Genomic DNA, 26153 nt, shown 5'->3' on the forward strand with positions numbered 1-26153 from the left:
GATTCTAATCTGGAGAACCGGGTTTGATTCCCCACTCCTCCACCTAAGTGGCAGAGGCTTATCTGGTGAACCTGATGTGTTTCTGCATTCCTACATTCCTGCTGGGTGACCTTGGGCTAGTCACAGTTCTTCGGAACTCTCTCAGCCCCACCTACGTGACAAGGTGTCTGTTGTGCAGAGAGGAAGGGAAAGGAGCTTGTAAGCCACCTTGAGTTTCCTTCCAGGAGAGAAAGGTGGGGTATAAATCCAAACTCTTCTTCATCTTCTACACCACCTGGCACCTCCCCCTTATTAGCCCACAAATAACATCTCTGACAGTGGAGCAGGAATGGTTTTTAATATATATAAATATATAAATAAATGTATACCTTCTGGTTCTGATTCAATATACAAAATGCAGCCGTGCAAACGCGGCACAATGCCAATACTTACAGTGGGTAAGACTAACCAGAGTCGAGCACTTCTGGGTCCTATTAATTCCAGTGCAAGAGTTCAGCATGTGCTTAAGTTCTTCCCTTTGAAGTCAGCAGGACTGAATCCAGAGGGGTAGCTGTTTTCAGTATGTTGCGCAGAAATATTGAAAAGCCTCAATGCCACATTTTCAGAGAGTAGCCCTTGTTGGTTTGCATTGGAACAGATGGATTTTAGACCAGTAGCACCTTAGAAACCAACAAAGTATTGGGTGTATGAGTTTTGAAGAATCCAAACTTCTTTCATTAGATTCAGAAGGTGAGGGAACTGTTGCAAAGAAAGTAATCAGGAGGTAAAGACTGGCATATAGGTTTTTGTAGACTTTTGCCCACTGCACCAGGTGCAAAAAGCGATTTCCTAATCAGGTGGGGATATTTGTGTTCATATTCACACACACACACACACAGGCCCACTATGCATGGAGTGCTTCCCGTGATGTTCCTCCCGCTGCAGTGCCTTCACAGTGGGGTCTCCTTGTGTTTCCTTGTTTTCTCGTGAGGAGAGAGCCCACTAGCCTGTTGTGTGGCTTCCCTACCCCCACATCTGTATCACTCCCCCATCCAACAGAAGACTGAAAATTGCTGGCTTTTTTTTAGTCCTTTAAATGTAATGCCATTCTCTGTATTGATACTGTGCGGGCTGCTATTGCAGGGATCAACAACTGACATTTCCTTAAAAAAACAAGAACATTGATAGCAGCCTGCACAATATTGATCGCAGGAATGGTGATATTACATTTAAAGGATGCAAATGATCCAACGGTCTTCAATCTTGCGTTGGATTGGGAAGCAGCTCGATAGGAGCGAAACCCCAAAGCAAGGGAAACACAGATCGCTGCTCTTTTGCTCAATTACAGGGCTTGTGAATCTTCGACACCAGAAGAGAGATTGCATCAGTACAGAAATCTCTGCACTGGAGGAAACTTATCCTTGCTGCGGGGCAAGGATTATTCACACTGATGAATAATCAGCTACATGCAGGAAAAATACTTCACTTTTGACTTAATCCCGTGAAAAGAAAGGAAACGTGCAGTCAAGAGGAAAAGAAAACAATGAAGGGGAATACTAAGAAAAAAAATCAATTATGCAGCTAATAGCCACATTTATTGAGACATGACTGCTTTATGATAGTCTCATGGAGAAATTGTGTTGGTCTACAGTAGGTAGATCTGATGGAGGGAGCATTGACTATCAAAAATGTATGCCTTGCAAATGTGTGGTCTTTTCGGTGCTAATGGACTCTAATCTAGTTGTTGATTTATGTTGTCGGTCAGATAATATTCTCATGGTCTTGTTACATTTCAGTGGGTGGGTCTGTTTTTAAGCCCCTGCACTCTTTTGATGAGTAATGGTGGGATAATGCTTCCTCATAATCGTCTGGGCATAATAGCCACTCACTCAACTGGTGCTCTTATTTATCATTTGCTCTTACAGAATGGCTTTGCTGTCGTCCGACCCCCGGGACACCACGCAGACCCCTCTACAGCCATGTAAGGACAATTGCTCGGTTGACTGCTTCTTCCCAAGTCACGGTGTCATCTGCTGTCACTGCGTTAGGGTTGCAGATAATACTATTCCCTGTTTGAATATTAATCCTCCATTTCCTGGACTGGCTTTGTTCTAGAATGCTCTGCTTGGGTCCTACTGCTTTGGGTAAGAACTAGGTAGGCACCAGAACCCAAGTGAAGCATTTTAGAACAAAGAAAAATGGCAGATTAAAATACAATTCTGGTTTTATTGTTTGGCGAGACAGAATATAGACAGTGTTGAAGATGTGACTTGGGCCTTGTACATCTGAACCCTGGTTGACACCTGGTGTATTTGAATCCCTTTCCATTCATTTTGGACTCCTTCAGAAGAGAATTGAGATCCATTGAGATCCATTGAGATCCGTCACTGAAAAGGAAAGAGAGATTCACTGGAATGGGCTAATTTGCTACTTGTCTTTCCCTCTGTTGAGAAGCTGGAGGAGAAGATCCAATACACCATTGCCCATATGATCCAAACCTTACTCTGGCCAGCACCTGTGAAGCCAAATTTTCAGGAAAATATCTTGATCTTGTTTAGTTCTGTGAATGGCTGGTTTTGCCTATTAAGGAAAAGCAATCACTTGCAGGGTAATCAAAGCAAAGCAGCTTTCTGAAGAGCTAGGTTTTAATAGCTGATGCATGAGGCAAAGATAGGGGTAGCTTGTGAAATGGGGCAGCTTCTCTTCTTCAGCATGAGGCAAAGGAAGAATTAGCATGCCTCTCCTTCCCTCTTCATCCAGATGGATAAAATACTAAACAGCTAAACAGACCAGTCTCTAAACTATTGCCTTGCAAAGAGCCTCACACAGGTTCAGATGTGTGTGGACAACAGTTTCACTGCTTAACATCTTCTGGGCTTAATGTATACCAAATAAGCTGAAAGGCAGATTATGACTCTTTAATGTCAGGAATAAGAAGCCACCTCCACTGAAAAAACACTGTTGTGATGTGAAAGTTCTGTCTGGGGTGTTTTATATGACACCTTCACACATTCCAGTCATCATTTGGAGGTGCTGTCCTGAATATCACCTCGGTCAGCATTCTCTCAGGTCCTACACAAACTATTCCCTATACAAAGCACCTTCGGAATATTCTGGTGCTCAGGTTTTGACTTGTCTTCAGAAGAAGACTGTTTTCTGCCAGGGAGCATTTGTAGGGAACCAGTAGTGGAGGACCTACTGCTGTCCTCTCTACAAAGAATCAAGGACCAGTCGAAGGCTTTCCCGGCCAGATTCAACTGGTTGTTGTGGGTTTTCTGGGCTGTGTGGCGTATGGGACTTAGATTCTTGTTCCTTGAACGTTATTCTGTATTCCAGGGAGTTGGAGACTAGAGGTGTATCACAGAGGGAAGTCTGGACACAGTGTAACAGACTTCTCTCTGTGATAAACCTCTGAAGATGCCAGCCACAGATGCATGCGAAATGTTAGGAACAAGATCTACCAGACCACAGCCACGCAGCCCGGAAAACCCACAACAACCAATCAGGGATCAGATTTCTTGCTGAAATATTAATATGCCTAAATTCTTGGTCTGACGTGGAGAAATGAATGTTTCTCTTGTCTGATACACAGACTAATTTATTTTGTACAGAGCTTCATATTTTGCCTTGGCTGCTAGAAAATTATGATCCAAATATGCCATGAAACAGCTCATCTGGTTTGTAAAACTTCTACGGATTGACTGCTATTTGCCGTGTGGTCATGTGCTTTATTGCATAATTTCTTTGGAAATCTGATGCCATGTAGCTGAGTTGTATTTGCTACATTTAATTTTTGGGTTTTTTATACTTTTAATTTTTCCGATTTTAATCTATTGTAAAAGGCTTATGGCCATATACAATAAAATTATGTACTGTACTGCACTACCAAAAACAGGCCACAGTGGAAAGGAAAACCACAAATTCCCATCTCTTCCCGCTCACTTTAAGTTGGCTCTGCGTGCCTATCTATTAGGACATGGGTTCCTTTGCTATTTTTACAAGGGAGGGAGGAAAGGGCATTCATTGGCTGTAGCCATGGACAAGAGAGGAATCCAGGTATCCCCACAGGAGACAGCAATACTTCAGAGTATTGCCTGTTAGAGTTTTTGACCAGCTTTTCTCCTCTCCTTCCTCCTTGGCAGGGGTTTCTGCTTCTTCAACTCGGTGGCGATCGCAGCCAGGCAGCTGCAGCACAAAGGGAAAATCAACAAGATCCTGATCGTCGACTGGGTGAGTCCTGCTTTGCCAAGGAATGCTTGGTGGAGCAACAGTGGTGTAGTGGTTAAGAGCAGGTGCAGTGTAATCTGGAGAACCAGGTTTGATTCCCCGCTCTGCCACTTGAACTGTGGAGGCTTATCTGGGGAACTAGATTAGCCCATGTGCTCCAACACACGCCAGCTGGGTGAACTTGGGCTAGTCACAGTTCTTTGGAGCTCTCTCAGCCCCACCTACCTCACAGGGTGTTTGTTCTTGGGGGGGAGAGGGAGGGGGGGAGGAAGAAAAGGAGATTGTAAGCCCCTTTGAGTCTCCTTACAGGAGAGAAAGGGGATATAAATTCAAACTCTTCCTCTCTTTCTCAAGTCCTGCAACAGGTCTCTTATTATGTATCTGGAGTGGGGAGGGTAGGTGGACACAGATTTGAGCTCAGGAGGCCTCACTCTCCCTGTTGCCTTCTCAGGATGTTCACCACGGCAACGGGACGCAGCAAGTCTTCTATCGGGACCCAAATGTCCTCTACATCTCCTTGCACCGCCACGACAATGGCAACTTCTTCCCCGGAAGTGGAGCAGCTGATGAGGTGAACTTCCATGTTATATCTCAGGGGGCAGCTGGGGGGGATAGGGAGGGCAAGAGAATGTTCAAGTGAGGGAGGTCCCAAATTGGAGAACTGGTGGCATCTTCATTAATTGTCTGACGTATACTGGCCATGTGTGGGCTGCAGAGAGGCAACCTGGGGTAAATGGGTGGCTGTCTTGGAGGGTGGGGGACCCTTCTTCTGCACAAAATGTATTTAGCATTGAATGACAATTAGACCCACAAATGTCAATTTGCAGGTTAGGACAAAATTCTTCCTATTTGACTCCTGTCAACCCCGGCTCTGGAGGCCAAAGGTAAAATGTCAGATGGGTGCAACATTAGGGGTGTAGTGGGTTTTCCGGGTTGTATGGCCGTGTTCTAGTAGCATTTTCTCCTGACGTTTCGCCTGCAACTGTAGCTGGCATCTTCAGAGGATCTAATGGTAGTAAAGCATATACCTGTGGAATGTCCAGCGTGAGAGAAAGAATCATTTGCATTGGTTAAAGGGTGCAATTATTAACTGTGATTTGCATGTGTTGAGTGGAATCCACCCATTTTAGGATTTGTAACAATGAAGTTGCATAATCAGCTAGTGAGGGCATCTGCTTAGTAGTTGCCTGGCATTTTAATCCTTTTGATTGTTTCCTGCCTACAGACATCATGTGTCTGGTTAACTAACCAATGTCTTGATTCTAGTGTTTTTAAGTACTGGTAGCCAAATTTTGTTCATTCTCACAGTTTCTTCCTTTCTGTTGAAATTGTCCATGTGCTTGTGTGGATTCTAAATGGCTTTCCTGTATAGTCTGGACATGCTGGTTAGTTCAGAGTGGTCCAGGAATGTCTGTGGCTTTCTAACCTGTAAACCAGATTGGTTTATCATGTGTTCAGCTTTTGCTGATTTTTTCGGCTGAATTAGCCTGCAATGCCTTTCATGTTCTTTTTTATTTATTCTGAGCACCGCGCTTTGTGTCCCATATAGACTTGTCCACACACAGCTGCACGGTACACCGTAGACTCCTGGAAGAAGTTAGAGGATCCCTCTTATCCTTTGCTGAACATAGCATTTGTTGAATTTTCTTAGTGGGTCTTGCTTGATTGTTTGGAGGTTATGTTTCTTCTCATCAGTTTCTTGCATATATGCATCAGTGATTCCCTTGATGTATGATGCTAAGAACACCTTCCCTCTGCGGCTGCTTTATCTTCATTCCTGTGGCTTGTACTTCTGGTCCTCGTAGCTCTCCTGGATGTCTGTGGTAGAGTAACCATTAGCCTGTACAGCCCAGTTTAGGTGATTCAGTTAGTCTTGAAGTAGGTGAGGTTCACATATTCTTTTTGCACAATCTACCAGAGTTTTTATTGAGTTTTATTATTCACCCACTAACTTTAGGCACAATATTCCAAAATTATGGGGCTCCTCAGCCTTGTGGGGCCCTGGGGCAGTTCCTTCCCCTTCGTGGTACATGCCGTGTTCTTACAGAGCTGTCTGTTGCACCTGTCATTCACACTGGTTCCCGTGTCCGCTGCTTGTTCTTCCCTCATGCTTTCCCACCTTTTAGGCTTCCTAACTTCCAGGGCCTCCCTCCCAATCCAGTCTTCTGTCCTTGCCTTTCCTCACGCAGCTCATCCTTCTACAGGGCCCTTGTTTGAGTTCTAATTCTCATTTATTACCGACAAAACAGTCCTCGCCCACCGAACTCGGATCGCAAATGCAGAGTTCCCCAAAGATTTGTTCCTTTCATAATTGGAACTTCGTGGCTCTCAGCAAAAGCAGTTGAGATAGAGGCTTCACTGCCACAAGCACAAAACAGGGCAGAATGGTCCTCGGAGATGCAGCTGTCATTCAGATTTAAGAGCTGACAGCTCTGAGCATTTATACATTTCTTGAACTGCATGATTGAGTTTTTTTAAAACCCCAAAGCACACATGGCAGGACGAAAGCATCTTCTTGTAATCGCTCGTGAAAATTGCTCTCAGGGAAGACTCGTTCTGCCAGTGCTGGAGGACTCTTGCTACCCTCGCAGGCGGGGAGGTGGTGGGGCTTCCTAGTGGTGGGGAGGGAGAACAGACAGGACTCCTAATCCATCATGTTTTACAACCTGCTTTCAAAGGGGCTTAGTGCTGAGAGTGGCCAGAGCCCTGGTTGGCTCACATCTGGTTCCCATCTTTCCCTCCGAGCTGGAGATATCAAAGGGCCGTGGGGGTTGTTTATGAAGCTTCTCTGCGGATCCCCGTGAGGCTGTGGCATATCACTTCCGGCTTCTCCGGCCCACCCCGCCCTGTTTCCTCTTCCTTCATCTGCCACGCTGCTTGGTTTGATGTGGTCGCTCTTTCAAAATGGAGGAAGTCTCAGGAATGGGTCTCACTCTCTCTGAGCTCCTTCCACTCATGCAGAATAATGCACTTTCATTCCACTTTCACAATTGTTTGCAAGTGGATTTTGCTGTTCTGCACAGTAAAATCCAGCTGCAAAGTTCATTGAAAGGGGATTGAAAGTGAATCATTCTGCATGTGCAGAAGGGGCCTAGTGCACACCCCAACCAGGGTAAATAAATAACATGATCTTAAAAGCTTGCAGCACTTTAAAAACTAGCTTACCCCCCTCCCACAAACCCCCCTTCTTTTAAAAAGTTCTTGTCGTTGGGTACTTCCACACTGGGATTAGTTCCATGCATGGACAACAGAAAACCAGTAAAAGGGGAGTATCTGGATGATGTCCTGCCCAGTACAAGCCTGACCGAACACTCACACAAAGTTGCCTTTTGCTGAATCAGAGCCTCGGTCCATCACAGTCAGTATTGTCTACGCCGACTGACAGCGGCTCTCCAGGGTCTCCGGCTGAGGTCTTTCCCATCATCTAACACCTGGACTGTTTAACTGGAGGTGCTGAGGATTGACCCTGGGCCCTTCTGCAGGCCAAGCAGATGCTCTGCACCTGAGCCACAGTTCTGCGGCTGCTCTGGCTTCTGTGTTCATTCACTTTTAATCTGGAGAAAGCGTCATCCTCCTTTTCTACTGACTGAAATGGAAACTGCAGAATGGTCAGGGCATCTGTCTGGAGCAGGGGTCTGCAACCTGCGGCTCTCCAGATGTTCATGGACTACAATTCCCAACTGGACATGCCAGCAGGGGCTGATGGGATTTGTAGTCCATGAACATCTGGAGAACCACAGGTTGCAGACCCTTTGTCTGGACCCACTACAGGAAGGGGGGACAGAGTGAAGACCCACATTTAGTGTGACTTGCAGCTGCTACCCACCCAACAGAATTTTCCCCCTTCTCCTGGTGAGCCACACGGTCTCATTGCAGCATAGCCTAGTCAGAAAAGAACAAGGGGGGGTGTTGTTTCCAGGCCACAGGGGGTCTCTGGAGAGCATGATTGGGGGAAAGGGAAGAGCAGGGATTGGGGGTGGTAGCGGTGAGTGGCATGGAAATGGATGCCATTTTGCCCCCATGTGCTGTTGATTCTGCTGCTGCCATTTTTCAGGGGCACATTTTCGTGCCCCTGTCTGGATACAACTGCTGTGGAAAATGTCACTGCTCTGGCCCCTTTTGCAAGCTTCCAGGTCTCCCCAATAATGGTCTGGCCATGATAACTGCTTTAGCAGGGGAAGCCAGATGGATCCAGAGTTGCATTCCTATAGAAATATATCAGCCAACTGTGGCTCCTCCAGATAGCTGGACTATAGTTTCCTCATCATCCCTGCCAGCATGATGCTGGCAGGGGATGATGTGAACTGTAGTCCATAACATCTGGAGGGCCACGAGTTTGACACCTGTGCCTAAGATTATCAGTTGTTAGGGGAGTAGGAGGTCCCAGCCTTCTGATAAAATTAGGAATTGTTTCCCTATCAGTTTCCTACCAGCATGGCCAATTGGCCATGCTGACAGAGGCTGATGGGAATTGTAGTTCCTGAACATCTGGAGAGCCGCAGGTTCCCTACCCCTGGGCTAGAGGTTCCCCCCATCCTGGCCCAGTCTGGTCTTTAGCATAGAAGTAGCAGAGTTGACATGCCTTGGATTGGGAGACTCCGTGACAGGTTTAGTCAAAGATAACAAGCTGTTGTCTAAACACCGAAACCTGATTTTAGTTGCCAACTGGGAAGTCACCAAATCATCCATCCTACATTGCTTACAATGTAAACGTTCTCTTTTTGTGACCTATTAAGTTAAGCAGTACGTAGAAATTTTTACAGGTTAAAATTGTAAACACCTAAAATCTATGCACAGTGAGCATAAAAACTTTGTCATTCAGCACAGAAATTTCAAACATCTAACATATATACATGAGGACTAACTACAAAAAGAATATCTAAACTGATTTCCTCTCCTCTTCTCCAGTAGAATTCCCTAGTCTAATTAACGAGACAGGGAGGGAAAAGGGGAGGGAGGGACAGCTGCTAAAATTAAATTAAACAACCACATCATGCAAAAAACCACCAAGAGCAAAACAGAACTAACAAGGGACACTTAAAACGACTCCCAAAGAGCAAAAAACAAAACCTAAGCACAGAGCACAGTCCTCTAGCGTCTTCTCCTTCAAGCTGAAAGGACAATAGCCCACCCTCAACCTCCACCGTCTGACCTTAATCAGATTCTTCTTGTAGAGAGGAAGAAAGAAATCGACATACTTTTATGTGTAGAGAGAGACAGAGGCCCCTTCCGCACATGCAGAAGAATGCACTTTCAATCCACTTTCAATGTACTTTGAAGCTGGATTTTACTATGCAGAATAGCAAAATCCACTTGGAAACAATTGTGAAAGTGAACTGAACGTGCATTATTCTGCATGTGCGGAAGGGGGCTGAGTGAAACAATGTTTTATTAAGCAGCATGAAACTAACCCTGACCACGTGATGTAAAGGCATCGCCCTCCACACACATCTTCTGGTAAGTAATGTCGGCTCTTGCTGCCTGACAAAAGTTTTCTTACCTTTCTTAAATGCCTCTTATGCAGGTTCAAGCCTCACATAAAACATTGTGATGAAATGTAGGTGAAGTTCCTGAAGTCTCTGGAAAAAAAAGCCCATGCTCCAAAACCCACCTTTGAATAGACTCCCTCCCTCCCTTCCTCCCTCCCTTCTTTCCTTCCTTCCTTCCTTCCCTCCTTCCCTCCTTCCTTCCTTCCTTCCTCCCTCCCTCCCTCCCTCCCTCCCTTCCAACATTTACACCCCAGCTTTCCTTTTGACTCACGGCAGCTTACAAGTACCTATTAAAACCAAATCACTCCCCACCACTCCACTCCCCATTTCACTCCCCATCAAGAGCCCTGGTACATAGGACAAGCCTTGGAGTGTCTCCAGAAAATCTCCAATGAAGGGACTCCCCATCACATTTTCAGACTGCCCATTCCACAAAGTGGGGGGGGCTACAATGGAAAAAACTCAGGTTCTGGTCAGTACCAGGCATGTCGTGCCTATCAGATGCACAGATGCATATGGAAAGTGATGGTTCTTCAGACCTGTGAACCCCAACCTGTGAAAGGCTTGAAAGCGCATTAGCTGCACCTAGACTTGGACTTGGAAGGGGTGCCACGTGAATCATGTGGTGTCAGATAGGTCTTTTGGGTGCTTGCCATTACAGGTGGACCTCTTCCAATTGGCCAGCAAGCTTTGTCTGTACTTCTGATGTGTGTATGTCAGTGCAGCATGTTACTGTTTCCCATGAAAGAGACTTGTAAACCAGAAGGGAGAAACTTAAGTGGATGCACTTGGCTGTGGGGAGGGGGTGTCACCATTGGTGGGAGGGTTGACTTGCTTCCTGCCAGTGGTGACCTACAGCCATGGAGTACACAAGCCTTCTCTTATCTGCAGAGCTCAGCCTTCTTCTCTGTATTGTTCCATCCAGGGCTCCACTTGTTGCTCACTTTGAAGTGTGACAGAACATTAGAAAACGGTCTTCTACAATAGAGAGAAAGAGCAAGACAGTCCCTACGAATGTGGCTCTTTAATTCCTTCAATGTGTCCAGCAGATGCATCTTCTTTTAATGTTCCCTTTGCACAGTAAGATGTCTCAAGATGCACACGATTCTTCAGTTGTCCCAATTTTTGTCACAGCAAAGCACAGGGATTGTTCTGTGAAACAGGAAAGGTGCTTTTTAAAAAAGCAAAAACATTAATGTTTGGACACCCACTATGCGAGATATGGTGGTGCAATCACCAGGAGCAGGGAATTTTGAAAACAGCATCTCTAAGTGAAATGTTTTGAGGGTACTGCAGGGGCCTACCGCCCAGGGGATATATGGGGTCAAATGTCCGCGGGTGGTGGCCATTTAACCCCGTGGGGGGCGGAAAATCACCCCCACACTCCTCCTCCTTCCCCCTGTGTTGGAGTCCAAGGGTGACCCCCGCCTCGGACTTGCCCTGCCGCTCCACTCCAGCTACCTGGCAATCTACCCTGGGCTGAGCAAGACCGGGGAGGGCAGGAGGTCTGCGGCCACAGTACTGTTACCCTATTTCAGTAACCAGTATCATCTGTTTACTGTGACATTATATCAGATTCTTGGGATCTCAAAATACATTTGGTGTGAACATCAGTGTGTATTGTTAGGAAGCACTCCTGTTGGTCTAGGTTAGTGGTTCTGCAACTGGTAGTGCCTGTAGCATCAGTGATACACAAAAGTAGTCTAGGTGGATTGCAGGGTTTCCATAACAATTACAAAGAGTTTGCTTTCCCTCCATCCCCAGGTCTGCCTGCTAGTATGATGGGCCATCACCATCCAACCATGCCTGCCACAGATTATCTATCTGAGACCTCTTGGCATGCCAGCAGTAACCTTTGACATGCTAATAGTAACCCCATTCCCTTGCCCACCATCAAGGGCATTTGATATGCAGCTTCCTACTTGCCAGGGATCCATTAAAGCCAGCTCAATACATTTTCCTCCCAGTTGTAACATTGCAATTTTTATGCCCTTCAGACTTATCATAAATGAAAGATACAACTATGGAATGCCTGTAAACATATAAATGCCCTTCTTGAGGGGAGAGTGGTCTTTCTTCCCCTATCATACTGGTAACTAGGTTATTTAGAACCTTCCAGAGAAACATGTTGTGATTCCATAAATGAGGAACTTACATTCCCTAATGAAGAACTTGGTGATTGCCAAGGAAGGATGGTCTTTCTTACTTCACACACAGATAGCTTTCCTTTGATTGTTTTGCTCTATCTGTCAGCCAAGGAATAAAAGCAAGAATGGTAGTTCCCAACAAAGCAAATTCCAGTTACTATAAAACCAATGTTGTACTTTCCAAACAAGTCATACATTTCACCTGCAAAAGTAGGACCAAAAGCACTTATTGCGTTGACAGCCATCATAAATCCCCATGCAATAGTCATTTTTTCTGGCCCCAACAAATCAAAAATAACAGGTAAGAGAATGTAGTTTCCTGTATCAAAAAAGCCCTAAAGAGAGCAAATAGCAACTGGAGAGGCAACGGTTGTGCAGAGTGGTGGATGGGATGTGTGATCCAATCACTTGAGAACCTCGACCCTGTCTTCACCATTTCTGCTCCTGGGGCTCAACCTTAACGTACCCCTCCCTCCCCCCAAGACCACAGCAGGAGCCCTACTGAACACATGACAGGAAGTCTAATGATATCACCCATGTGACCAAGAACAGTGATGCCAGAGGCTTTAGAGCCAGTCTGTGCTAAAGGGGAATCTTTTGCACCGCTGCGGGATCCCACCTTACTTTCTTGCTCCTCCTAACCTGGTGAAGAGAGGAAGGAGGCATGGAGCCCTTGCACTCCATTTGCTACTTCCAAAAAGCAGCAACAAAATGTCGTGTGCAGGCTCATGATGCAGTGAGTGGGGCTGTACAACTATCCTGGGTGTCCCAACCTGTGGGCTGAAGACCACTGCTCAGGGTATTTAGCAGTGATTATATCTGACATGTCATAGTAGCTGAACGTAACGAGGGCAACTTTCAAAGCCTGGCTTCTCTCTAAGGACTTTTTGTGAACGGAACTGAACAAGTCTCACTTAAGTGGCTTCTGTTTCTTTCTTTCAGGTGGGCTCTGGTGCTGGCGAGGGCTTCACCATCAACGTGGCTTGGACAGGTGGCCTTGAGCCACCCATGGGTGACCCCGAGTACTTGGCTGCTTTCCGGTAGGTTTTCCCTTTCGAGCCTTGACCGCTGAGCCCATATTTCTCCCGCTGAGTTTTGTTCATTTGCACTTTCCTCGGTCCGCTTTCATTATACCGAAAAGAAAGGGACGAAAGTGGAAAGGTTCCAATGCATTTAGGCATTTCCTGCTCACAGCTGGCTGAATGCGGCTTCCATTTCCTTTGCGCTGTTAACACAGTATCGCTGTTGTTGTTGTCGCATAAATTGATCTATGTAAGGGAGGAGTGGGATTCGAATCCAGCGACACTTTCAGAAAGAACAAGATTTCCAGGGTGTAGGCTTTCAAGAATCAAAGATCCCTTCATAAGATATTCTGTGTGAGGGAGCCTAGCTTTGAAGAGCCTCCATTCTCTGGACAGACTGATCAGCATACACATGTTTTTGCAGAACAGAAGAAAGGTCTATGCTTTGAGAGGCTTAAAATCTAAAATGTACAAGTGAAAGGGAGGGGGGGACACACTTTGCAAGCCAATTCCTCCTGCCAGCCAAATTTAAATTTTACAGGACCTCTTTGCAAGTTCTCTTGTGCTAGTTATCAGCCTGTACTGTTAGCAAAGCTGCATGAAGTGTTGCAAAGCAATTTTGGGCTGCTTCGCAGCCAAGTTAAATCAGAAATGCCTAGATCAGAACCTTGAGCCTTACATCTAACAGCTACGCCTTGCAAGGTGGCAGTGTGAGGCGTTTGCTTCCTTCACTCACCTAGGAATTTTTATCTGAAGGAATCCAAACATGAAATACTACAGTCTAGTTTCTTCGGCTTTCCACTTTCTTCAAACAAGATTAAGTTAAGAGGGTGGGGCTGAATTGAAGGTCAGGGTGAGATGCCTAATGCTGCAGTACTAAGAATTTGTATTTGGGAATGAGTTGGATTGAATCCAGGAGGTCTTGCTTCCAAGTGAACATGATGAAAGTCATCCTGCAAATCTCTCTTCGCCCTGGATTGTGGCTGGCTGCATGCATGCCTCTGCTAAAACTGCCAGGGTCCTGCCCCGCCCCACCCAGCACTGGACAGAAACCTACAAAACCTCAAGTCCTCATCCAGAGTTCAGCCCAACATGCAACAAGGATTTGTTCCTACACTGAGGAGTTTGAAATGACAGATTAAGGCTGGAGAGAGGCAGATTCAAATTGCCATAGCTGTGTGACATTCGCTCTTAGGGCCTCAGCTGTTTCTCAGCCTTTCTCATAGGATTGTTGTGAATGTAAAATGGAGAATGGAAGGATCATGCACAGTGCCTTTGAAGAACAGCAGAATGAAACTGTGAATGTCAGAGGGCAGAGGCGTAGCACCAAGGGGGAAAGGGGATGCACAATGCACCAGGTGGGTGCCCCCACGGGGTTGGGGCGGGGCGTTCCAAGGGTTTGGAGTGGCACGTGCGCGGGCACACACCAGGCACACTTCCCCCTCGCTCTGTCCCTGTCAGAGGGTGAGACTGGTAAGATATTTTTGGGCCACGTGGGAGGAGCCATATTGTGGCTCCTCCCTAAGCCAAAGTTCCCAACAAAGCTTGGGGCATCCCATGTGGGCTACAGCTTTTCAGGTTACCTTTGTGGTTGAAGAAGGGGTAGCAGTGCTGCAGAAAGCGTGGGGAGGGGGGCTTGGACGTTCACTCTGCCACGTGGCCAGCCCCTCAGGGCTCAGGCCCCATGAACGAGGTTAATGAGAGCTCTGCGCTTGGCCGAAGGCCCCGTTTGGAATTGCAAACCTGATCCGTGCCAAATATGGGCTTTGGCAAGAGGCCCCCACTCCCACAGCTGCCCGACACATGTGCTTTGATTGCACATGAAAGAACTCTATAAATAGGATTCTCCCCACCACCACCACCACCCCTCCTTGCTGCTCACAGAAACGCAACTCCCAGGCCCAGAGGATCTCGTGCCTCTTTGAGTTGCTTGCCAAGCGTGACCCAGCTGATGGATGGTCTTCGGGAGAAGGCTGGGAATTTTATTCCAGTGGCCAAGATCACGAGCCTGTCGAGCCCTTTGGACAAGAATGCTGGGAAAAAGGCTTTCACGACAGGGTGGCTTGAAAGAATCAGAGCCGGTTACCCTTGGCATTGCTGGGAATGGGGCCAAATCTGTATAGTTCTGTAGTAAACTGCTGCTTAGTTCTTAGGTTTTAATGATTTTAGTATTTTATGTTGTTGATTGCTGTCTATGTAACAGCCATGTTGGAAGCCGCCTTGAGCCCTTCGGGGATAGGCGGCCTATAAGTTTAATAAAATAAATAAATAAATAAATAAATCTCCTAGCTCTCTTTGTTTCATGGGGAGTGCTGGAGAACAGCCTCCCCATGGAAATGAGGTCTCTGGGCCACTGGCTCCCAGGGGAGCTTGCAGGGCATGAAAACAGCTCTGGAAAGCAAGCTGCGGTATGAGAAGATAAGGAACTGGCAGGCTAAAAGGGGAGGAAATGAACAGGCTTAAGTTTCAGGAGGCCTGATTTCATTTCAGAAGACGTTTCCTGACGGTTCAGCAGTAGGACCTTGGGCCCTTTCCGCACGTGCAGAGTAATGTACTTTCAATCCACTTTGAAGCTGTGTGGAATAGCAAAATCCACTTGCAAACAATTGTGAAAGTGGATTGAAAGTGCATTATTCTGCGTGTGTAGAAGGGACCTTGGGGAAAAGGGGAGCTCTGCTTCATAAGCAAGCCTTTAGGCAGAGTCCAGGCACCCGGGTGTTGGAGATGTTTCATCTTTAGATTTCAAGCATTGACAGGTAGTTGGACTACACTACCTAGAAGAGGGGTTCTTACTCTAGAATTCTGTGAATTCTGCACTAGGGAACTTTGAATCATACAAGGAGATCTAAAAGATAACAGAGAAGCAGAACCTCAATAAATCCCAGGGCTATGTATATGCAGGGATCTGGGGGAAAGTGTTGTCAATTGCAGTTGACATGTGTCAATCCTTTAGGGTTTTCTGGGCAAGAGATGAGCAGAGGCAGTTTGAGCCCTGAACTTCCTTGGCGGTTTCTCATCCAAATATTAACCAAAACCAAGCCTGCTGAGTTCCTGAGATCGATGAAGGGCTGTCTAGTCTGGGCTACCCATTGACAAAATCTATACCCACAGACTAAATAAATGGTTGTTGTCTATTTTTTATTCATTTAAATGTTTTTAACACTGGTTTTCTTCTGGAGGAAAACAGAGAGCAAATCGCTATCCTCCTTTGACCTGATTAATGAATTAATCTTTCTTTCTGAAAGAAACCTCCACTGATTATTTGATGTCTTTCCTTGCATCCGTAAGTTTGTCAAAGTGGGCCACAATTTTTCTAAATCTACTAAAATTATCAGGAATAGCATTAATAGGAGGGGGGGACAACACCTTACATTTAAAATTTTGAAAAGTGTTTCTGTTTTGGCAACAACTTAAAAAAAAAACCCCAACATATAAACAACATTCAATGAATTTAGGGGCTATTAAAGATCAAGTGGGGGGAAACAAAACAATTTACTGAGGGAACTAATCTGCTACAGCCTACATAAAAACTTAATTGCTGAAAGCTTGTGAGAATTTTTTTTAAAAAATCAGAGGCCTGAACGTTACAACAGCAAAGGTCTCAGACCAATTACCACAGGAGTTGTTCATCTGGGTTTATTGTAAAGCAAATTTACAGGTTTTGCTAAACTTCCATTTTTCCAGCAATCAAGAAGAGGAGGGTGGGGGAATTAAACTGCGCATTCTGACCCTTTCCAATCTTATTCGGCAACCCCTCTGGTTTCTGGGATTTCACAAGATCTTACCCATACTCTCTTCATTTATTTCATCTGCAGTCTGCCACTCTTGCTGAGACGCAGGTGTTAGCAGTTGTATGGGCTGGCGCTTGCTATCAAACAAATGAAGCTGTGATTCTCAGGTCCAAAATGCACAGTGCGTACTTTAACTTGCTTTCCCATGGCAGTTCCCCTATGGCAGTTGTGAATAACTAATTTTCCAAGTGCCAGAGGGGCCCCATTCAGATCAGGCCTACAGCACTGGGTGGTGGGACAAAGCACCTCTGCAGGCCCCAGGCCCCACACATGCCCCTTTACAAAGAAGCAATGGCTGGAGGGAGCAATTTATGTCTTGTCAGCGCTATATGTACAGCCCTGTGTGAGGGCAGAAGGCACCCCCGGGGCTGTTTTCACTCAAGAAATTAGGCAGAGGAGCCGCTTTGTCCCATGCACTGTGGTCCAGATCCCACCTGGGCCTCTGTGGTGCTTGAAAAATTAGCTCCCTTCAGACGTTGTTTGGCTATGAGGAAAGCAAGTCTGACTCATTAAAAAATTATATCATGTAGTTTGGACTCAAGGAAGCAGAATTCCATTCCCAGGATCATGTTTTTGATTTAGAGAACCAGGTTTGATTCCCCACTCCTCCACATGAGGAGGGAACTCTTATCTGGTGAACCAGATTTGTTTCCCCACTCCTACACATTCCTGCTGGGTGACCTTTGGGGTAATCACAGTTTGTTCAGAACTCTCTCAGCCCCACCTACCTCACAAGGTGTCTGTTGTAGGGAGAGAAAGGGAAAGGAGTTCGTAAGCGGCCTTGAGTCTCCTTACAGGAGAGAAAGGCAGGGTATAAATCCAAACTCAACTCTTCTTCTCTAAACTCTAATCCTAATCACAGCCTCAGTATAAACAGTCAGTTCTGCAAACACAGATTATCCAATGGTGTGTCTAGAAGCGAAAGAGAGAAGAGCCCAGAGCTCAAGGGCAGAACATCTGCTTAACATGCGAGAGGTCCCAGGTTCAATTCCCAGCATCTCTACCTTCAAGGTCCAGGTAGTAGCTGACATGAAAGACCTCTGCGTGAGACCCTGGAGAGCTGCTGCCAGTCTGAGTAGACAATACTGATCTTGATGGATTGTTGGTCTGATTCAGAGTAAGGCCGTTTGATGTGTTTTGATCATAAAGTTAGTGGATGGTGCCAGGACAGGAAACCAGAAGTGTTCAGAATTCCAGCCAATTACCAGCAAGGCACCTCAACCTGGTTCTTTTTTCTTTCCCCGCTTTGTAGGACGGTTGTGATGCCGATTGCCCATGAGTTCTCACCAGATGTGGTCCTGGTGTCCGCGGGCTTTGATGCAGCTGACGGCCACCCTCCCCCCCTAGGAGGCTACAAGGTTTCAGCTAAATGTATGCTGTTTTTTGCTGTTGTTAGGGTACTGGCTGGCAAGGGAATCCATCAATGTCTTCTTACAAAAGCATAGCGGAATCGTCTAATAGCACCAAGTTGTTATTGGGGAGGGAGGATGCTCATTGGACAGAGAAGAGTTTCAGCGGAGCAGTTGGTAGGAGAGTTTAGCTTTTCTGGACCCAACCCAGAACCTTGGCAATCAAAACGTGTCTTGGAAAATTAAACAAGTTCATTGCAGCTCAGGTTTGTTTCTTGAATGCCTGCTTCAGTACAATTGCTTGTGGGACCTGATGCAATTCTGCAGAGCCTGCAAGGCTGAGATGTTCCAATACCCATGACTGCAGACAGTGATGGTTTACATCTTGCTAGCCCCCTTCCTCTTTGCCCTTTCCTTTCCCCATAATCTATTGATATTCTTTCCCTTCTCCTATTAGCATTTTAATTGGCCTGCCCTTTCTTTTCTCATTAGTCACCCTTGTTGTTTAAAGCGCCATCAGGTTCTATTAAGTGGTTGTTTAATGTTATGTTTAGTTTAGTTTATTCAATTTATATCCCGCCCTCCCCCGAAGGGCTCAGGGCGGATCACAACAATAGTATAAGTAACAACATCAATATCAGTAATATCAATACTAGCAAACATCAATAAGCATCACAATATACAAGCCCACCCCTCCACCCCCGAAGGGCTCTGAGAAGTGAACAATAGGGCCAACGATTTTAATTGTTGTGAATTTTTATTGGAAGCCGCCCTGAGCCCAACTTGTCGAGGAAGACTGGGGTAGAATACGGAGGGAGGGAGGCCGAGCTCCATCTAGATCTGAATGCGTATGGAAGTGTTCAGATGAGCCATGGTTGCATGCACACAGTTTATCTGGACGAACGAAGTAGACTGAAGGTTAAGCTTCCAAGGTCCTTTTGTGAACGGGTGTGTAGGTGCAGCTGGGAAGATAGTGCAAATTGGCATCCTGGGTCTGTTCAACAGGGGTGTGGCTAGAGGAGGTGATGGGCCAGGTTGATGGCCTAAGGATTCCTCTCCCAGTGCCTTGAAGTCCAGTGCTTCCATTTCCCTTGGCTCTCTCTGCAGGTTTTGGCTTCATGACCAGGCAGCTGATGACAGTGGCTGGAGGAGCTGTTGTCCTCGCCTTGGAGGGTGGTCATGACTTGACAGCCATCTGTGATGCTTCAGAAGTCTGCGTTTCTGCTTTGCTGGGCAATGAGGTGAGCCTGTTGGAACTGGGCACGTCCGATATTTATTCAAGGGTGGGACTTCTCTGTAAGCCATGCGAGAGGATAACGCAGAGCAGAGTGTTTCTGAATACATGCCTCTTCCTCATTCTTGAGTAAGCACAACCTGCATCCACATGCAAAGTTTACTTTTAGGATTTGTGTGAATAGTACGAGAGCTTGCCAAGTTTTAATAGTGATTCAGGAGACATCAGTTAAAATTGAAATTTTAAAAAAAACCACTTTCCCCAAAAGAAGAGCCCACATTAAATTGACTGAAGTCTGTCAATCACATTATCATCTTGCCCTTTCTCCAAGGAAATGAAGAGAGCCTGAGCTTTAAAAAAAATCCTTGAAATAGGTTAGGTGGCTCTGGTGGAAAACAAATTGAAATTCTAGTTTTCCCAGTCTAAGTTGATCATTTCATCCCATCATTTTCCAAGACTTCTAACTGATGCCCTTTCTTTCCTTGGACTAAAACTGGAAACAAATCTCAGCGTTGCAGCCACAGAAGTTTATAGCGGAACAAGTTCTGTACTAAATAATGACGTGATTTGCCCATGCTGGTCCATGCTCTTAAGCACATTCAAGTTAGACGACTGTAATGAACTTTACATGGGGCTCCCTCTGGAGGACCCAGATGGTCCCAAATGTGGTGGGCAGGTTGCTGTTAGGGGTTGAAAGTAAGGATCATATCTTGACTTCAACTGAGTCAGATCCTTGGTCCATCCAGGCCAATATCTCCTACTCTGATTGGCAGCTGCTCTCCCAGTTCTCAGGCAGAGATCCTTCACTATGACTTGGTCCATAATGCCCATAATGAAAAATTTAGGATAAAGCTACTGTTTTAAAAAATAGCAAGAAGCCTGCCAGTGGCTGGATGGGGGAAGTGGAGGGAGAGGGGAGAGAAGTGGCACTCCCTGCAAGTGGGTAGGAAGACCCACACTTTTTCTGTCCACACTGAGCCCAAATGCGCTTTGAATATAATATTCCAGAAAGATTATCCCACAACAGCTTTGGGGGGAAATGAAGCAAGGCACGGGGAAAGCCAGAAGGTGGGCCACTGTAAGATAGCATCACACAGAAGCCCAGAAGAAAGAAAAATACAATATGTGTGTGTGAAGGGTGGGGGATGTAACTAGAGTAAAGCCGCCGTGTGGAAGCAACCTGTAGGCAGACCATTTCTGAGAAGTAACCATCACCGGCCCAAAATCCTTTGTTTTCTTCTGCGATCAAACCCACATCCTCGAATTACCGCCTAGGTCAGTGGTGGCGAACCTATGGCACGGGTGCCAGAGGTGGCACTCAGAGCCCTCTTTATGGGCACCCGCAAACCAAGTCCCCCCCCCCCCACACACACACACACATCTAGGCTGGCCTGGGCTGCTGGGCTCGATTATTAGCATTAAACCTAGTTTTGGGGAAGCAGTGTAGGTAACCCTGTTAAGCGCTGTTAAACCCCACTGATTTTCATGCAAAGAACTAAAGCGCAATCCTTTACCTGGGAGTAATCTCAGTTGCTGGCAATAGGGCTTGCTTCTGAGTAAACCCTCCCAGGGTCATGATTCACCCATTGGAAGAGTTGTGTGGTTGCTTCAAAGCAAAGCCACTGACTACCACCAATTTTACTCCCGAGTAACACGCACCTCGGTGCCAACTATTTTTTTCTAAACTAAAACCTCAGCATTCAGGTTAAATTGCCGTGTTGGCACTTTGCGATAAATAAGTGGGTTTTGGGTTGCAATTTGGGCACTCGGTCTCGAAAATGTTCGCCATCACTGGTCTAGGTCCCTTGTGAGATGCTGCTCATGATTCGCGTCTCACCTGGTAGATTCTGCAGGGTACACTCTGAGCCATCCTGTCTTACATTCCACAGCTGGAACCCCTTCCAGAGGAGACCCTGCAGCAGAAACCCAATGCGAATGCAGTGCGCTCTTTGGAGAAAGTCATCCAGGTGCAAAGTAAGTGGGGAGGCAACCAGCCCAACTAATTTTCAGAGCCAGCGTGGGGTAGTGGTTAAGAGCGGATGGATTCTAATCGGGAGAACCGGGTTTGATTCCCCACTCCTCCACCTGAGTGGTGGAGGCTTATCTGGTGAATCTGATGTGTTTCCGCACTCCTACATTCCTGCTGGTCACAGTTCTTTGGAACTCTCTCAGGCCCACCTACTGTTGTGGGGAGAGGAAGGGAAAGGAGCTTGTAAGCCACTTTGAGTCTCCTTCAGGAGAGAAATGTGGGGTACAAATCCAAACTCTTTCTTCTTCATCATCTTCGTCTTCTTCCTCTTCTTATAGCATTTGGTGGGAGATAGGCGGGTAGGGCCAAAAACTGGTACTTTCCCTCACTTTTACCCTCAGGATCTTTTTTGGTATTCGAGAGTTTGAAGAAAAGTGCATTCATCTAATTCAGGAGGGGTCGTGTCTAGGCTGGCAGGGCCCGCTGCATGAATGGTGAGGTGGGGTGGAGGGGCAACGGGTTGGATCCTGCCACTTCACTCAGGGCAAAGCTTGTCTCTTTTGCCAGAAAGGCTGCACTTTTAGCTGAAAACATTAGTAGGATCCAACCCAACTAATTTTCAGAGCACATGAAGCTGCCTTCCAGTGAGTCTGCCCCTTGGTCCATCAAGGTCAATATCGCCTGCTCTGATTGACAGCAGCTCTTCAAGTTCTCAGGCAGGGGGTCCTTTACATCACCTATGACATCACCTGGAGATGTAGGCCAGGTTGAGCATTTGTGATGGGCGAACAGATGGGCCAACAGGCCAGCGACCTTCTGAGGTAGATGTGGGGATTCGAACCTGGGTTCCTCCAGGTCCTAGCCCACAATTCTGTCCACCGCGCTCTCTCCCTGGGTTGTTGGGAAGGTAAAATAAGAAAGCGCTAGACAAGGAAGGGCAGGAGAAAAAAATGGCACAATCATGGACACCCTGGGAGTGAGTTGGGTCCAGTTCTGCCCTGCCACTAAACTGCCTTTCTAATTCCAGGTCAGTACTGGAGCTCTGTGCGGCGTTTTGCCCCCACTGTGGGCTACTCATTCCTGGAAGCACAGCATCGCGACACAGAGGAGGTGGAGACCGTGACGGCGCTGGCCTCGCTTTCCGTGATGACCGAGAAACGGTGAGGGGACTCTTCTTTCAACCAGCCAGGCTGTCGAAACGGCCTAGGATGAGATGGAGTCCAGGCTGTCTGTTGTGGGAGCTACATAGGGCCATTTTTCACTATTTGGGGCTCAGTTTCCTGCCCTGATATTTGGACAGTTGGCCACACGTCCCACTGCAATGAATCCAGCCTTTCTCCTGTACTGTTTCTGCAACCCAAATTGACCCTGGGTAGGTATTATGTTGCACATGTGTTGATGGGGCATCCATGCAGCCCCGATGCCCAACAGGGCAAGCAGCACCCCCAGGGGAAGTTTCAGGTCAAGAAAATAGCATGAGGGAAGGCTGAAGTCCCTTCTTCTTTGTGCAACCATCAAAATCAGAAGGGCCCTGAACACTTAAGAATCTGTTTGCAAGGGGAACTGTTTCAAACCTGTCAGTCAGTTACACAGGATTCTAGTGTCTGTTCCCTGGAGCTTGACAGTGAATAAGGGTAGCTGAGTCAATAAGAGGGAGGCTTGAAATCAGATCCCTTTGCTGCTATGAAACTCACTGGGGTGACCTTGATCCAATTACTCTCAGCCTAACCTACTTCACAGTGCTGTCATGAGGATAAAATGAAATTACCCATGCATATGACCTGCGGTCCCTGCAAGAGGACAATGCGATGCTGGGTTGAGAGTGTTTAGTGTTAGAGTGTTTTGAACAGTCTTCAGGGGCAGCTCCAAATGCAGCACGTTACAGTAGTCCACCCTGCTGTTATAGCTGTATATTATGTTACAATATCAGACGTTTTGTTACAATTTCCCAGAGTTCCCTGGGGAGAGGAAATAACTGTTAAATAAGTTTAAATCTGTGGCTTGAAGGCACTGTTTTTGCTTATACACTGACCTTTAGGAATGCATGTGTTTATCAGACCAAAACCAACCCAGGCTTACGATGGTGTTTTGGTGACTCTAGATAATCTCAGGCTGATCACAGACCCCCATTGGATTGGATGGATTTGGATGTTTGAATTTCATATACTGCTTCATTCCTTTCATCGTTCAGAGAGCACCCGCAAGAATCTCCTTTGAGAAGAAAACACGCACACAAAGTTTCCCTTACACTCAGGGGTGTGCCCAGGAGCTCTACTGGACAGATTGTAGTAAGGCAATGCTTGGAGTCATGGAAGAAGAGTGATATCCTCCTTTCCCTCTTGTAAGGAGACTCAAAGGGGCTTACAATCTCCTTTCCCTCCCCCACCCCCCACAACAAACACCCTGTGAGGTGAGTGGGGCTGAGAGAGCGCTGAAGAACTGTGACTAGCCCAAGGTCACCTAGCTGGCATGTGCTGGAGTGCACAAGCTGATCTGGTCCCCCAGATAAGCCTTTGCAGCTCAAGTGACAGAGTGGAGAATCAAACCCGGTTCTCCAGATTAGAGTGCACCTGCTCTTAACCACTACACCACGCTGGACTGTGTTTAATTCACTTATTTACACCTATGTCGTCTTTGATTGGACTTGGTTTGTATTTGCATATCAGCGCTGCCACATATATTGCATAGGAATAGTTCAGCAGGTCTTTGTATATATTTTCGTGTTTTCCCTTTCTGCGCTTTTATTGATATTAAATTGCACTATCTATGCTGAAGTGTGTTTTTCTAGCAGCCCAGAGTATGGTGATGGGTTTGTGGTGTTTTTTTTTGTTTTTTTTTTTGGGGGGGGGGGGTTGTACACTGTCCTCCATCTATTGTTCTTTCGTTGGCTGTACTGTTGGCATATATGGTTTTGCAAGAGCTGTGCTTTGACCAGATGTATTTTCCCTGATTTTTGTTTCTTGGTTTCCTGTGTCGCTAGGCAACAAGATGAGCCAATGGAAGAAGAGGAACTCATGACCCAGTGATGTCTCAATCCATCCTCTGACAGCTTCCGACAAGACTTGTGACCCTTACCAGAATCCTGGCTCCCTCCTGCTGCTCAGCCCATGCTAACCTGAGCCACAGGGCCAGAAAACTGTCTCAGAATTCAGACGGGTTTGCGGCAGATCATCTGGGTTTAGCCCCAAGGAACCACCATGCGTGGAACTCCACTATGCAAGCAGCTGCCCCAAACCACTGAGAAGAAGCCTGGGTTGAAAAATCAGAGACTGTGAAAGCACCAGGTGGGACTGTGTGGTCTGGAGTTGGACTGCAAAGCTGGAGAATTGTATTCTGATGCTGGGGTGGTGCCTTCCCCGCTCCAGAACCAAAGATGGTCCAGGAGAACCATCCTGAAGGGAAGGGGCCAGGATGTTCCTCTCTGAAGTCTCTTTTCCAAGCAAACATGGTCACCTTGCCCCAGGATGTCCCCAGGGGGTCACAAGAACTGAGCTTTGCCTGGGGAGAATTTTCAGAAGACAAAACTCGCAAGTCAAGGAAGTGACCTCACCTTGAAGCAGCGATGCAGCCCACTTCCTGCTAAGCGCCGTCCCTGCCTTACATTCCTGGTCTAGGATCCCCCTGATTTGCACTATATACAGACCCCCACAGACTTCGCTGACGTTCCGTAGAACAATGAGGGAAGAAGACGTGCACCTCTTTTTGAATTTTGACGCGACCATTCCTTCCGCATCAAGGCGTTCTATGTACATATACAACTCCAGGGTGCCTATTGCCGGTTGGTTTTGCCCTGATCCATCAAAGCAGGCAGCCTTATTCCAAAGAACAAACTTACAGGGGTGGGGCGGGAGGAGGGAAATGAACAAATTTGCCCTTGTTTTCCCAAACAAAATTTGGATTCCAGTCATTGTTGTTTGTTTTAGGCAGGTTGGTTTTGCTCCTTTTAAAAAAATCAACAACCCTACATTTCTAGTCCTTTTGAACATGTTGGCAAACATGCTGCAAATGTTCCTTGCTCTGGATGAGAGAATATCTAACAGCCACTTTCTCCCCTGAGCTGGAGGACATCTTGTGGTTTCCTTTGTCCCACTGGGGAGTCTGGAAATAGATCTTTTCCTCTTCCTGTTTCATGGCCTTATGTAAAGGTAGTTAATTCTCCCCTGTCAAAGGGCTACCCCCAGTATGGCAAATTTCCTTCCCCCCGAAAAGCACTTGTGTGTAGGAAGAGAGCATATTGTAGATCAGGGGTGTCCAACTCTGGCCCTCCAGATGTTCATGGACTTTGATTGCTGCCAGAGGCTGATGGGAATCCTAGTCCATGAACATCTGGAGGGCCAGAGTTGGACACCCCTGCGGTAGATCCTTGCAGACGACTATAACACATGCTTCCATTTTGCTGGATAGTCTACATGTACTGGTCAGTCATTATCTCCAATATCTCCTTCCCAGCACATGAGTAGGAGGCATTCAAAATAACGGTCTATACAGCAGCAGGATGACCATGTTGGTCTGCTGAAGGGAGCTTTGACTCTCGAAAGCTTCTGCTCTGAAAATCTTGGTGGTTTCTTAGGTGCTACTGGACTCGAATCTAACTGTTCTACTTGCAGACCAACGTGGCTACTCTCTGAAAGGGTCTACAGCACGTTTCAATGCTCTTTGTTTTCCTCTCCTAGCCAGGTGTGTGGAAAATTTGGTCATGTTCCGAAGAACTCTAACTCTCACTGCCTGTGGGTGGGTGGGGTGGGGGGCTGCATCACTGCCTGGGGGCATGCTGAGGGAAGGTTGCATTGTACAGACTGTATAGAAACTGCTGGATTGAAACCAACCAGTAAATAGAGCCTTTGCCGCAACCCAGCCGTGTCCCTTTTTTTCCAGCTGAGACACAAACTCTGTCACCAGTTCTGGTGCTGGTCCTGTTCCTCAAACACCTGAGTGTGACATCGATC

General features: G+C 46.6%; 1 protein-coding gene across 1 annotated transcript in view; it reads left to right on the top strand.

Moving 5' to 3' along the window:
* HDAC7 (histone deacetylase 7) overlaps window positions 1–25533 on the top strand; it is a 158141-nt gene extending 132608 nt beyond the window's left edge. Inside the window, exons 17-25 of the mRNA XM_048490014.1 lie at window positions 1905–1960; window positions 4122–4209; window positions 4658–4777; window positions 12785–12882; window positions 17908–18026; window positions 19112–19245; window positions 21128–21212; window positions 22235–22367; window positions 24188–25533. Coding sequence (XP_048345971.1) covers window positions 1905–1960; window positions 4122–4209; window positions 4658–4777; window positions 12785–12882; window positions 17908–18026; window positions 19112–19245; window positions 21128–21212; window positions 22235–22367; window positions 24188–24233 — 879 coding nt within the window. The 3' untranslated portion in view covers window positions 24234–25533. The remainder of the gene's footprint in view (window positions 1–1904; window positions 1961–4121; window positions 4210–4657; window positions 4778–12784; window positions 12883–17907; window positions 18027–19111; window positions 19246–21127; window positions 21213–22234; window positions 22368–24187) is intronic.
* Window positions 25534–26153: the final 620 nt, after the last annotated feature.

This window comes from Sphaerodactylus townsendi, linkage group LG03 (genome assembly GCF_021028975.2).
Source record: "Sphaerodactylus townsendi isolate TG3544 linkage group LG03, MPM_Stown_v2.3, whole genome shotgun sequence".
Classification (NCBI taxonomy): domain Eukaryota; kingdom Metazoa; phylum Chordata; class Lepidosauria; order Squamata; family Sphaerodactylidae; genus Sphaerodactylus; species Sphaerodactylus townsendi.